Source organism: Acartia tonsa, chromosome 12, assembly GCF_053477335.1.
Source record: "Acartia tonsa isolate MP-2025a chromosome 12, ASM5347733v1, whole genome shotgun sequence".
Taxonomy (NCBI): domain Eukaryota; kingdom Metazoa; phylum Arthropoda; class Copepoda; order Calanoida; family Acartiidae; genus Acartia; species Acartia tonsa.
Genome location: NC_137271.1, coordinates 37,212,723 through 37,228,274, shown reverse-complemented (window position 1 = coordinate 37,228,274; position 15,552 = coordinate 37,212,723). Strand labels below are relative to the sequence as shown.

The 15,552-nt window shown below is 31.9% G+C and overlaps 1 protein-coding gene across 1 annotated transcript in view; it reads right to left on the bottom strand.

The window, feature by feature from the left end:
- Window positions 1-1,191: 1,191 nt before the first annotated feature.
- The window catches only part of LOC145334596 (uncharacterized), a 53,012-nt gene continuing 38,651 nt past the window's right edge, over window positions 1,192-15,552 (bottom strand). The window contains exons 5-14 of the mRNA XM_080180115.1: window positions 8,677-8,986; window positions 8,112-8,428; window positions 6,886-6,957; window positions 6,500-6,566; window positions 6,027-6,163; window positions 5,332-5,672; window positions 4,944-5,016; window positions 4,216-4,302; window positions 3,486-3,572; window positions 1,192-3,263 (exon numbers count right to left, since the gene is read on the bottom strand). Of these exons, the coding sequence (XP_080036241.1) occupies window positions 2,722-3,263; window positions 3,486-3,572; window positions 4,216-4,302; window positions 4,944-5,016; window positions 5,332-5,672; window positions 6,027-6,163; window positions 6,500-6,566; window positions 6,886-6,957; window positions 8,112-8,428; window positions 8,677-8,986 (2,033 nt within the window). The 3' untranslated portion in view covers window positions 1,192-2,721. The remainder of the gene's footprint in view (window positions 3,264-3,485; window positions 3,573-4,215; window positions 4,303-4,943; window positions 5,017-5,331; window positions 5,673-6,026; window positions 6,164-6,499; window positions 6,567-6,885; window positions 6,958-8,111; window positions 8,429-8,676; window positions 8,987-15,552) is intronic.

The following is a 15,552-nucleotide window of genomic DNA, read 5'->3' as shown; positions in this document are numbered from 1 at the left end:
ATTTTTAAAAATAAAATCGAAATTGGAGGTTGACTTTCTCTATCCCCTAGAGGCATCTGGACAAAATTATCCTTGTTTTTTTCATAATATTTGATTATATATATTATATATATGTCAATCTTGATTATTAAAAGTTTTTGTTTATATCAATCTGATAAATTATTAATTTCTGAATGAATTACATTTACGGAGAAAAAGTACATTTATATCATAAAGTTTTATTAAAACATTCCCGTATTATTTAGCTAAAAAAGACTAGGCAATTTCCATGGGTTTACTTTGGACCCTATTTATTGAAATCAAGCAAAAAAAGAGCAATACCAGACTTTCATACTGGATCGACCTTAATTTAATAATTAATTGATTTATTAGTGCATAAAAACAATTATAACACTTTAAAATAAGCTATGTTGATCACTCATTGTATGGATATCCAATTATTGTATGTATAGTATATATGTTTTTTTGCCTCAGACTAAATTACAGGTCTGAATTGGTTGCCCATTTCAAGGAAGACGGGTGGTTTTATGCTATTTTTAGGACTCTCCGGCCCTCTACTAGAGGTTAGCGGCGTAGCAGCTAGTATATGGAAACCAAACGATTGACTTGTGGAGGAGCTACACTTTAACTTAATCGATGTAGATATCAAATTATTTATTTGATTCTTTGGTCTTTAAACAGACACAGCCAAAATAATAATTGTAGAATTGGAAAAAAACTCAATAATCTTATAACAATATCATTATTTTTAGACCTTTTTTTGATTGATTGATTAGCCATAGTCTCTTAGGGTTTGGACCTAAGTAGTCATGGAGTAGGCTGAGACACTTTTGTATAGCTACTAGGGCTATCAAGCTCCACGTTCAAGCACATTATGACTTGACCCGCTATCTCATGAGAGCTACTCATTATTACCTCACCCTCGCCGAGTATGGCAGGTGTCCCAAATTAAGTCACCGTAATGAATGACGCTCTCCGCAGAGGAGCTTGGGATAAGGGTAGTACTGATATTATGTACTTGACTATTAAGTATCCAAACTTACTTAATAATCCCCTTCTTACACAACCAGGGGAAGTTGCGTGAATGTATTCAACTGAGAAATTCGAGTTGCCACATGGGGACTAGAACTCGAACTCTCATCACCGTAACTCAGTGCGTTACCACTGAGCTACGACGCCCCTTTTTTAGACCTAAAAAGTGGATATACCATGAAAAATATTTTGAATTATTTAAATTAAATTGATTTAATCATGGTATACTGTAAAACATTCCATAAAGTTTAGCCAAAAGGGAATGCTAACATATTGCAATAAAAAAAGTTCCATGAAAGTTATTTTTCGCATTGTATTACAGACAGCTTTTCACGAATATTGAAATGAAAACTTATAAGATTATAACTAGCTTAAATAGCCCCGAGGGGCCAAAGGCTAAAACTAGCTCAAAAGTGGCCTAAATTTCAAGATTTTTATTTAATAGTCGTGGTAAATTGTCTGTAATTGGAAATAAGAATGATTTTAAGATGCACCACTTTTTAATTAACAAATTACAACAAATCAAGAAATCACAATTTATAAAACATTCATGCCTTTTAGGACTTCTAAAATAAAAAGAGATATTAGCGCCTAAAAAAAGCTATCTACCGAGCTATTTTTCTTACATTAAATACATAAAACTGACAAAAAAGTTTAGGGCAAAATATTTTTTCTCCAGATGCAATATCACTATTATTTTTAATAGCACTGTAAATAACATAATTTTAGAGATAAAAAACTAAAAATATTTTTATAAAGAAATGCAGAAATAAATAAAAATGCTTAAACATGAAAAAAAAATTTTTTAATATATTGGACTAGCAATTTTACAACAGATATTTCAATATAATTTATTGATATTTCAAGAAGTAAAATATTTTTGATTTAAAACAGATTTTTAACAGCTAAAAGAATCTCTAATTTTGGAAACTTTTTTAATTTACAAAAAATACAACATTTCATACTTTATCACAATAGAAAAAAACATAACATTCATAAATAACTACATTACCTAGATTTTTAAAATTAAATAAAAAAGGGATAAAAAAGTAAAACTTAAAAAAAGAAGGCAAAGATATCTGAAGAACAAAATTTCAGATTTCTTGGAAAGACTTTTTTTGTTTGTTTTTGTAAGGTACATTTTTTGTTTTTATCATTTGGAACTTTTTTTGTTTTTTTGAAATGCAAAGTTTGATTTGTCTGTTTTTTTTATATTTTTTTTTGTATAAAAAAAGAAAAATGCAATGTTTTGATACCCTGAGACAAATAGTAAAAAAGGTTTGACTACTTTTACATTTAACAAAAAATAATCAGCTATGATTTTATGCCATGTTAAAAAAGGGACTAAAACAGTAAAATTTAAGTAAAACTTTAAAAATTGCTGTTTTGTGTATGAAAATAAGGTCAAAATTAAATTTCTCAGCCCCTTTTTTATACGATCAATTGAAATTGTACAAAATAACACATAGATAAATAGATAAACATAATTTATATTTTTGGACTAGCAATTATTTAAAACAAACTGGTAAATAATTTCATTAGGACATAAAACCTAACAACCTTTCAATTAAGCTCTAAAATTAATATATCAAGTAAAGTTACTTTTTTGGTTTTTGTGATGAATTATGATTTATAGTCTATTTTCTATACATGAATTATATTGTGTGACTTTTGAGGATTGGACTCTGTTCATGAAAAATTTAAGGCACTGGCTGACGACGGCGGTGTTTTTAATTGTTGGGCGGTCACCAAACACTTCCGCATATGCTTTTCCAGCGTACTCGCCACACTGAACGGCATGTCACAAAAACGACACCTAAAAGCGGCGTTGACTGACATGCCGCCGCCTCCAGCGGATCCACCGTTACCACCAGGACTCCGGCCGTGCGTCTTCATATGGCGGGTAAGCTTGCTGGACTGTGCGCAGCTGTACGGACACAGCTCGCATTTGTACGGCTTCTCGCCGGTGTGGGACCGCCGGTGGACCGTTAAATTTGAACAATTCTTGAACACTTTACCGCAAAACTCGCAGGTATCATTCCGACCGCCAGAAATGATTTCCTTGCGGGCGTCTGGGTCAAAAAGCGCATCAAGACGGCCTTTTTGGGCTAGTGCCTTGATGGCGCTGGGCTCCATTGGGGGTAGTTGGACTCCTGGAGGCAATGGTGGCAACGGGATGTCCTTGAGGGAGGAGCGGCGGCCCCCACGACCACGCCCTCTGGCAGGCTTTTCTGAAAAATTTAGATAATTTTTTACATTTATACAATATTGGCTCAATTTACTACAATTTTTTTTGTAAGGTTAGGTAATATTGGAAAAGTTTCTGTCCTCGTTAAGCACTTCATTTGAATATTGTTTACATAATTGAATTAGAAGTAGAAAGTACCATTTTTGCAATTTCTTTCACTAATAAGTATCTAATTTACTACTGGAAACCTCTAAGTGATATTTACCTGTAAAATTATGATTTCTATTGTTCAATGCCGCTGAATTTGGCATCCAGAGGCCAGCAAATAGGTTCTCCTGTTCTCTTACAAACCCTGAATCAATAGTTTTTTTTTATGTTAACATTATTATTTTGATTCAAGCGGCCTCTAGTGGCACTTGATGTGTTGTATTTTTCGTTTCAAATAGGAGAAGTAAAATCTCCCCCCCCCCCTCCTATAAAAAAAAATAATTATTAACCCTTAAAGGACCAATGAGAAGCTACATTGTAAAAAAGAACAATTTCGGATCAGCGGTTAGCGAGATCCTTCGGTACAGACCGACATAGATCCTGTTACTTTTTATATAACGATAATATCGTTTTCTTTGTTGATAATAATTATAGCACAATAACATGTAGAAAAAACTATTATTTTATCATTTGATTAACAAATTACCTCAAGTAATAGAAGTAAACCTTACTGATATCTGCATTAAAAAAATGGGGGATGATTAATTTATAATCAATTTACATATTCTAAGAGATCTTAAGGGCTAATGAGCAATAAATTGATATACTTCCCCATTGATGATACACAAAATTACCCTTCCGATTAATTAAAATTATCAATTAAAAAGTTTGGAACCCAAAGGAACTTGTACCATAAGATTTTTGTGCCAACGAAGTATATAACTTATAAAACTTTGGGTACTGGTGTAATTTAAAGTTCAATGTCCCCTCCCTCCTGTATACTGTACCTGTCTCTAGATTAGATTCCATAGGTTCAGGTTTAGTTTGGAAAATATTGTTGTTCGCCTGGATTTGTCTTTCCGAATCATGTGTTCCTGAAAAGAAAAATATTTATAGCAACCTTAATTGACGACAAATTTTACTTTGTCAATGATGTTGCATAAGAAAAGAAGCTTGTAAATACTGTCCCTGGTAAATACTCGTAGATACTTGTAATTTTTATAACATGTTAGAGGCAAAAAACCATAATAAATTGTCTAAATATTGATTTTTTAATGTTTAATTTAACTTAACCTATATTCGAGTAACTGGATGTTCGTTTTTGTTAAATAAACACACTTGATTTAAATTATATAAATAACTTTGTTTATTGAATAGTTACTTTGCTCCTAGCACCTAAAACCACCCAAACACAATTAAAAGGCTTCTTTGAAAAGACAACTTATTCGTTCCAGCACTTTCCTAGATCTTTAGCTTCAGACAAAGAAAACCTTACTTCTTTATTTTAGGATCTAATTCTAAAAATACCCTTTTTTAGAAGAAGCGATAAAAAATGTAAATAACCTAACGTAAAATGAAAAACAAAATTAGATTCTAAAGATTAAAATCATTGGTGGAAAAGTTCTGACATTAATAGTTTGTTCCAATAAAGAATTAATTATAGTCAATTGTGTTTTTATACCAACGAATAAGAGAAAAGTATAATCTATAATAGCCAATTACGCGTAGAACTTACCTCTATTTGGTGTGAATAGGTTTAGACTGTTGCTTGATTCTAATAATGCCCGTCTGTATGCCTCTTGGTATTCCTGCAACGATTAGGTATAAATTTATATTTATCAGGCATTGTAAGAAATATTCTACTATAAATTGATGGACACTCCAATTATGATAAACAAAATTACCCTGTTAATCAAAATTATTGATTCAATATAGTTGAGATTAAGTAATATTACCCAAAATTTTAAGCCAATTAACGAGGTAAGAATAAATATAAAACTTTGAGGACGAGTAAATTGTATATTCCAATGTTCCCTCACTTACCATTTTATCAACTTTATTTTTCAGTAGGTACAAACATTGTGATTTTTTATTCTAAAATTATGATAATAATAATGTCTAACCTGTAGCCCATTAATTCCAAATTTGTTGATGAGAATGCCAAGCATAGAATTCTGATACGCCTCACTCCCGCCGTTGGCGGCAGCGTTTGTCAACGCCGAATTCAGCAGCAGTGACACACCGTTGTTAGTCGAAGACGGCGGTGGTGATGAAGGCGGTGTATTGGCGGCTATTTTACCGCCGTTTACGTTGGCGCGTCCCGCCATTGTTAAATCTTGAGCTTCGCTACTTTCGTCAGTGATATTGACGTCGTCGGTGATGTTGATTTCGTTCTCGTCAGTAATATCCATCTGATCGTCCTTCTCCATCAGATCTTCGTCCACACTTCCAGAGGATACACCTCCTAGAAAATAGTGAAACATGATGTAATAGCATGCTGTCATTGTTATGTAATGTGTAATGAAATCTGGAAAGAGATAAATTTATATTTATTTTTACTTTAATTAACTCAATTTTAAGGGCATTGCAAAAAAGTTAACTACACACATAAGCGTGCAATAGGGAGGTGCCCTCTTAAACAAGATATAGGCAAAAATTGCCTTACCCTTTATTTCAATACCCCCCCCCCCCCTCTTTCCTTGCAAAACCCTGTGCAAGCCACTGGAATCACGACATTAGATGGTATATAGAGGTAATACTAAGATGCTAGTTAACTATAAAAAAAATCTGCTTTGCTATACTTATCACAAACATATACCTGTAGAATTAGGCCTGATGCCATCTTTGCCAGGTTCCAGGGACAGGTTGTGACCGCTGGCAGGACCCACAGGATTGCGGGACAGGGTGGGGGGAGGGGGAGAAAATTTTGTTTTCTCCTCCCAAGATAATTCTGATCTGAACAATAATACCAAAATTATTTATTGAAGTGTTTCTTATTTAATGTTAGCTTATGTCCGTTTGTTTATCTATTGGGGTCATTTGCATGTGACTATCTGACAAATTTGACCCTTCTATTAAAATACCTTAACTTATATATTATTATTTGGACCTTGCACCGTTTCATGTGCTCTGAAAAAGCAATGAAGCTGATTAAAATAAGGATACTCCCCATCCACTTCCATTACCCAATCCTCTCCCCTCCTACAAGTTAAACGAACTAACCAATAAAAGAGGTCCATATTAGCAAGCAAATTTTCTCCTGTCAATATATCTATTATTATACATACATACCTATTACTAGAGGTAGACTTAGAATTGGAAAATATTGTCTGTAGATTTTCAGAAGATTTGGTATAACCTGCAAAATGTTAAAATTAAATAAATTGCATGGTAAAGCCTATACAGGGATGGAGGGGAGGGGACATTGGACTGTAAATTACACTGGTACCCAAACATTGTATCTTATTCGTTAAAGTTTTATCGGTTGGTTCAAAATTAGAAATGTCCAAACTTCTCAACCAATAGAATTAACATACAACAGAAGGGTTATTTTTGTTTATCATCATTGGGGATATAAATCAATCCGTCAAGATACCTGGGCCCTATATGATATCCATTAGCAAATCTAATAATATTACTAGAAACCTATATCTACTAAATAAAACTATATAATATACCTGAAATAGGATGAAGGACGGGTAAATTAAAGCCTAGCTGGCCCCCATAGGCAGAATATTTGTTTTCTATACCTAGACAGAAAGAAATTATTCTTTTTTTTTTATTATGTATGAAATATTTTCTAGTATGGGTTAGAAACCGATTAGTATCCGCTGGATTAGAACTGGTTCTCAGTCATACTGAAAAATCATGTATATTATAGTATTACAGACAAATAATACCAGTTTTGTTAGACCAGAAATCTGCCCTCAGGAGTAAAAAACTGAGGGGAATTCTTTTAAAAACTTTTGCCTCACTAAAATCAGTTTGCCTCACTAAAATTTTAGTGAGGCAAAATTATCCCCTCTAAATTTTTAGCGAGCCTCACTGATTTTAGTGGGGCAAACTGATTTTAGTAAGGCAATTTTTTTTAAGAATTCACCTCTAGTTATTTAATTTTAATAAAGATATCTCTAATACGATGCGATAAATAACAATTAAAAGACCTTTTTATGAAAATTTCTTTGCTTTTTGCGTATCTAAAAACAGCAATGCAACCCCCACCTAAGAAAATAATTTTCTCATTCATAATCTTGGAAAAAATTTTGTTAGCTTAGCAGCTTCTCTTTAACTAGAGCAAGCCATGGGTCCGTCTGTCTATCATTTCAAACAAAAACCTTAACATCATATTATTTTAACCGATAAGTTTACTGAAAGTATATACTGAAAAAAAAATTTCTTGCAATTAACTATAGTTAATTCATCTTATTTGAGTTAATTATGATTATTTTTGTTCTTTTTAGTATGTCCCCTACAAAGATGCTTTTTTTAGGACAAAATAATTAGGAATGCGGGTTTTTTTGGTGTTTCTCACACATTTCATAAAAACATATTTATTAAAATTTGAATAGTTAAAGAGTTAGGCTAAATCTTTGAGGGGGATAAGGAACATTGGACTGGAATTTGCACTGGTACCAAAAGTATAATAAACACATTCTTAGTTGACTTAAAACTTTGGATAATTTTATTGAAATGTTTTAGTTGTTTCAAGTGCTAGTGTACAAACTTTTAAACCAAAGATAATTACAGAAGGGGTAATTTTGTTAACATTATTGAGGATGTAATTATTATCTTAACTCTTAAGATCCATGTAAACTTTCAAAATACATTGTTTTAAAATTTGGTTGTCCTCATAAAGTTACGGACTTGAAAAACCGGTTGAAGTTTTGCACAACTTTGCTTTTACCTTTAGCTTGAAGACTATTGGCCAACTGTTGCTGTTGATGCTTTTGATGAAGGCCGAGAAATGGATTATGAAGATATGTATTAGCCAGAGGATTCAACAGGGGATTCAGGGAGGCTAGAAATGGATTTTCTAGCGCCATCTTACGGCTCAATAATGCACTATGTTGTTGGCTAGCAGCTACTGCGGCAGCAAAGGGGGAGGTGGTAAGCGGGGGTGGGGGTGGAGCAGGTTGGGCAGTGTATAGGGAGGTTTGGGGAAGGGTGGGATAGGTCAAGGAGGCCTCGCTGACCGCTGAAATCCTTCCTGGTGATATACTCCTAAAAAAAGTGTACAATTTAAAAAAAAAGACTATGTGTCAAAATACCAAATTTTAGAAAGGCAGGTTTAGACCATTACTTAGGGTAAAACTTTGTTTGAAGAGAATCTATTACCTTCAAAATTTCTAGTTATAATAGACAATAATTATTTAGTCAATTTGTAATGATTATCTGTATCTTCTTATAGATCTGTAATTATGACTTTATGATAATAAAATTTTAATTTAAGAATGAAACTTTAACTATACCTGTTGAATGAAAGTGAATCACTTTTTCTTCCTCCATTACCCGCCAAACCCAGAGATTCAAATTGGCGCGCTGCAAAACCAGTTTTCTTGTCGCCATTTTGTTGTTGTTGTTGTTGTGACGAACAGCTGATTGTCATGGCGGGAACAGAGAACTCGCGGAGCAGATCACGCGGCCCTTTGGAGTTGGTGTCACGTGTCAGCTTGTTCTCTGAGTAAATTTGTACACCGTGCACTGATTGTACATGCTGTACAAGACTCCAAGCTGACTCTGTGTTGATCTTACAGAAGGAGCATATATATTCTCGTGGCTCTGAAATAAAAAAAAATAATGATTTTTCTTTGGCTGCGATTTTCATATTTAATTTATTAGTTTTTTCACCCCTAGCCACTTGTGGAGGGCTAAGATGGTCAGGAAAATAGTGTAAAACCAAGATATTTATAAAGCTTTTCTGAAAATATAATGAATTTTAGGCAATAAAAATATAATAGAAATACCATTTTTAATTTGAAATGTGGAGTGCTTACAATAAGCATTAAAAATATCCATTACCTTTCTATTTTTGCATTGTTCAAAGTCCTAAATAACCAGATATCCCCAGAAGTGGCATTGAATATTATGCTAATTTCAAATAATAAAATTAACCCGCAACTAAAATACCAAAAAGGCGCGAAAAATTCCACATTTTTTCTGCATTTTTTAGAGGCGTCACAAAAATTATGAATTGGTGCAAAATAAGTTTTTATTTGAATTTTTTCCCATCAAAATAAGTGTTTATAGGTGTTCATACGTGTATGTATATTTTGCAAAAAGAGATAGCGTAAAAAGCCTGCAAAAAAATGACTTCATTGGATAAAATTGACCAATGAGAGACCAATAAGAATTTTACCATTGCATTGGTCAGTGAATACTGGCCTCTCATTGGTAAATTTTATTTTATGACGTAATTTTTTGGTGGCTTTTATCGAAAAAAAGTTATATTTATTTTTTGTAAAGTATATGATAGCTGAAACGTACTTTTTTAATAATTAAAAACGAGAAAATGAACAAAAAATTTTTATGAAACTTTTGTTTTATCGAATATTTGGCAATATTGTAAAATATAATCAATTTTGAAGTACCCCCATAATGTAAAAAAAATATTTCATTAAAAAAACATATAGAGAAAGTACTTTTGCAGATAAAAATTAGGTCAATGGGCAAAAAAGTTTACTATTGAATCTTTTTAATATTTTATCTATTTACTAGCGGCTACGCTACGGGTTGGGTGGGAGAGGGTAGGTAAATAGCTTAAAACAATCCAAAGATAGTTATAAAGATTCATTCAAAAGTACATCCAATTTAGACCAGTATTTTCAGAGATCTTTAGCTTCAGACAAAAAAGCCTTACTACTTTTTTTAAAAGGATTTTATTGCACTAAAGTAAAGATCACTATAAAAATGTATCTCTATATTAATTTTGTAAATAAAACTGAATCTTTATAAAAAAAATAGTAATTCAATAATGAAAGTTTAAAGTACATCCTATGGATGTCAAGAAAATAACATGACATCATTTTACATTTTTACATTTAATCTTACTCAAACAGAACAATTTTATCCAAATGTATCGCATAATTTTATATTTAAGTTATTATGCTAGCATTGTAGATAAAAAAAACACAGAAAGAACAGACAAACAGACGTAATTTAACATTTCAGAATAGATGTGCCACTTTTAAATTGATTTTGTGTTGTGAAGTTTTATGAATCTGACCCCCTCAACACCCCCTCCTCTGTTATACACATAACAAAGTAACAATAGACAGAAACACTTGTTTCATCCAGGAATAATAGGCATGTATCTAGAATTCTTACATAACAGTAACAGGATGTCTATCTTTTGGGTGAGGGAACCTACACCCTTCCAACAGAAATATCTCTTAGAAAGAAAATTTTCCCTCTAAAAAATGATCCGACTAACCACTGAACCGATTAGACTCTTTTGCTCCCTCTTTCCTTTCGCTTATAGAACCCGAAGATGCTAAGGGCGCAGAATCAGACGCTAGAATAAAATAAGATAAGATAAGATTTATATTCAAATCGGTTTAGTTATTAACAAAAATTGCTGCAATGTCTGTCTATAATCCATACATAATTCAATCTTCCACCCAATATGTTTACTTCGAATGATGTTCTTGAAAAGTGAAAAATTGCAGTTTACACGAGTTTTCTTTCAGATAAATAATCCCCAACTAACCGGAATAAATCTGAAATTCAGCCTCTTTCAATCTTTTTTTTTACAATACATGAAATATGTTTTTTGATTTTTACAACAAAAAAGGCATATGATTTTTTAATAGCGCAGCTACTCTTTGTCTTTGACTGTTCGTCGTATGTATGAAAAAACGATTAGCTCGTTGCTGATTTATTATGTTAATTTTCACATGTCCTTTTGTTTCATTTAGTTTCTTTGGATGTGGTACTTTTTCTTAAAGTGCATATAGAGCACTGTATACCTCTTCCCTCCTTTATTCTTTTAGTATATTGAAAATGAGAGGGCGTTTTTTTTCTTATAGGGAGGCCCTAACCCTATAGGATCACAATTTTCCAATATAACCAAACCTAACAAAACATAAAGTAAGAAACAAATAAACCAAAATTAACCCCTCTCTTATTTTGAATCAAGAGTGTGGGGGGGGGGGCTCTATACTCGACTAGGAACTTTAAGGGAAACCGACTTGGATGTTGCAGTCCTAGTTATAATACATATTACACATGTTCGTAAATACAGTTCTTCAATTTATAAAGTTATTATTCTTATTTTTATTAATTTTTAGATTAATATTATACCTTTTAGTTATATTAAACAAGGATGATAATATTTCAAATTTTATTGACAAATCAGTTACTTTGTTGTTGTCCATTTGTTTTGAATTTTTTGGACTTTCTAAATAGTATGTACTTTTTTTACTGCATGTAGTAGTTTCTTGTTTGTCTGTTAAGATCTCGATACCAATGCACCGATAGACTTCTCCATTTTAAGGAAGCTTCACTTGGGATGGGGGGGATGCACAATCAAACCATGCACATGTAAATGTAATTAATGATACTTTTTACATTTAGCAACATAGATAAAAAAAACATACAATGCACGTTAAAAATGTTTGTTATTTTGAAAACTAGAGGAGATAAGCTTTCCATTGGTATGTCTAACAATTTTTTAGGATGACTATGGGCTGAGCAATAACAGTTTTAAAAAGCTTACCCTAACATTTTTTACCCTTTCCAGTATACCAAGACATGTGCACGACTTTAAGGCTGTGCAAACTGCTTAAATGGGTATTTTCAAAAACCTGGAATTTTTTAACCTACCCGTGTACTAGTATGTACTTTTTTTACAGCATGTAGTAGTAAGGTTTTCTTGTTTGTCTGTTAAGATCTCGCTAACCAATGCACCTATAGACTTCTCCATTTTAAGGAAGCTTCACTTGGGAAGGTTTAATGCTATTTCCTAGGTGAAAGTTGCGTTGCCGCTTTTTAGTGTAGTAAGGATAAAACTTAATTATAGAGTAGCTGCGCTACTAAAAAAATTAATATGTTCAGTAAACAAAATAATTCCTTATAAGTAACAAAAATACCTTTCATATCCTAAATTACTTAATCCATTATGTAATATGTCCATATAATGTAGTAAAAAAGAAATGTAGCTAATACGAGTTAAACTTGGATCTGCTGTGCTTGTTAAGATCTCTCCCCCCACCCCCCCAATTTATTTTTTAAAATGAATTAAAAATGACTTCTGCTGAGGACCTAAACCTGCGGGGCCTATATCTTCGGTGCTCTAGCCCTACGGGGCAATCCTTTATCAAATATTCCCTAACCTAACCTGACACAAAAAAGCACAAAAATACAAAAAATACCACGAGACCACTTTTTCAATTTATATTATTTATTAAAATAAAGGGGGGTGTTGATTTTGTGTTTTAAGACACTTTGAAATAACCAATAATATTTTTATAAATTATCTAATTTCTAATTCAATAATGATATTAATACTATAGTCTGATTTTGATATAACAAAAAATAATTTTAGCTGTTTTAATTGGACAAAAGTTACATTACCACGAACATAGCATGGTCATATTTCTTCCCTCGGGGGAATATATGTAACCCCCAAATGCCTTTATTAGAGTGGACATTTCCCCCCTGACATTAATTTTGCCGGCTCTCTGGAGGACAATTGTCCCCACTCCTCACACACACACAAACACAGTTAACAACAAAAAAGTAATTACAAGAAAAAATGGCATTCATGTCTTAAAACTTTTTTATTAGCAAAGTTACTCTTCCAATTGATATTGTCTGTTTATGCCTCAAAAGTAGAGATTGAGCAGTTCTGAGCCATATTGAAAAATCATGTATAACATAATATTAAAAAGAATTTTCCACAAATAAAAAAACAATCAATAACTACTCTGTTGGCCTAGGCCTACAGCCCCACGGTTAAAAATAGCTTTAATTACTTTTTAATATCCGCGGAAAACAGTATGAAATAAATGGTAAACGTTGTCCTTGTTAAATCTAAAAACTTGATAAGAAGGAAAAAGAAAGTATATTACAACTTATTTGCCAAAAAAAGTTAATAAACAAGAAAATTTATATCCACAAACAGCGAAGAAAATAAAGCCCTGCATAAATTTTAAAAAATTGGCCAATAAATCACTGAATATGATAATTTGGTTGTGCAAATAATCAAATTTCATCAATTTCAATGAACCTTCTGATCACAAGAAAGTTGCAATTATTTTAGGGAGTGACAAACGAACAGACAAAATCTAGTGATAATGTAGCAGTCCTTCCTAATTTTTGTATTATGTCACTAAATGAAAAATATTTTGTTAAATAATTAATGTTTCAGCTATGATTTATTTTATTACATAACACTTTTATTTTTTTTTGTCATTTATATAAATATAAATCTAAGTTGTATGATGTGTTTGTGATTTAATCATTAATATCTCTAAAAAAAAGTTTTAAAATAAAGTCATGCTTTAAAATTCCTGTTATTTTTACTTCCTTTTTTACATTTTGCTGTAAATTTGAATACTGTAGTTGTTATAAGCAAAGAGAACATAATCAAAAAGTAGTTTATATCATAGAGGTTACAAGCCTGTGTTGGGGCACTAGCCCTGCGGTAACCTAACCTTTCATGCTAACCTGAACCCAATAAAACCTTACTTAACTTGAATTAAAACACGTACTAACAAACCAAAAACTTAAACTACCTCCTTAATTTTATTTTTTTTCAAATTAAGAGAGCATGCCCCCCTTCGCCCCCCCCCCACTCCCAGGAAAATCTTGTGTACGCGCTTGTGGCCATATTCCTCTTCCAGAAAGAAAGTATTTTGTCATAATGAAGTATTAAATCATGCATTGTATGTAGCAGGTATTATTAAATGTATTAAATATTTTACTTTAGGTTGAGTAATACATTTTAAGGGATATTGTAATAACTAAATTTGTACAAAACCAAATTGTTAAAGTTTTTAAAAATTTTATAATTAAAATATAAGGTTAAACCAAAGGTCTAAAAACACATTCTATATGATGCTTAAGTACCTGGATGTTTGTATGTGTCTCTGTCAATTTGGATTGGTATAGATTTTTAGAGAAGTTTGATTAGGTCCAGGGAAGTTTTTTTCCTTTTAGAGTGATTAGTATGCCCTTCTTCTAACCCTCAGTCCATTTGAGACATGGCATTACAAAATAACCTCTACAACTAAAACAATTTGTACACGCAATTGCACAACCCATTTGTAACTAAGCATCTAGAGAATAGAGGCGAAGCCGGCGGAATGTAATATAAAACAAGAATGACAACATATAATAGTAGGAAGACAAAATCCCTAAGAACGTAGGGAAATTTATTTTTGATACTACTACTCACAAAAATTTTGAAAATCAGACCATAAAGACCAAAGATATGAAGCATTCAGTAAAAAAAACAGCCATAAAGCTGTTGAAAGAAGTCGGACAATGTGGATGTCCTACATCAAGATATGCTCCATAAATATGGGAATGTTTACAAGAAAAATAAGAGGTCTAGCTTTATTAGCAGCTAGGTAAATCTCATTTTCCCTTTAGCTTTACGGACTGACAGACTAGCAGACATAGTGATTTATAAAGTAGCTTTGCTATTAAATTATAAAGAATTATATCAAGTTACCTATCCCTTTATTGGTAAGTATATACTGAAGACTGAAGGCATGCAAGAAAGTCATTCTAAAGTCCAAAATATCAGTTTTTAAACAAATCTTTTAAAAAATGGAAGCTTTAAAAGAAATAAAATGCCTGTCTGTATGTCTATCTAAAGAAAAATATCTCTAAAATTGCTGGATTCTTCATTGAGATCGATTAATTCAAGAAAATTTAATTTGAACTGACGAAAAAACTAAAGAAAAATAATTTTGGATTTTTTAAAAAACTGATTTTACCATTATGGTTTACTTTGTTGATTATAATTTTTGTGTCAATACCTTTTCTGTACCATTACTGTTTTTATGTCAATCAGGACCAAAAATAAAATTATAAACAAGGACAATTATGTCTCCATAAGTAGCGCAGCAATAACACTTAAAATAGTCATATGTACAGATTGAATGCAAAATAGATTTTAAACAACTTTTACTTTTTTTGGTATTTTTATTACAAGATCATAGAAATATAGACAAATTATCATTATTAGAATAGCGATATTAGTAGATAAAAGTTACTAGATAAAATACGTAGCCAAACTTTAAAAAATTACAACCGAAAAGAAGGCAAATTAAAATGGATTTAATATTACATGGATCTTACACCAGATTATCATGTACTCTAATAAAGCGAAACTTTTA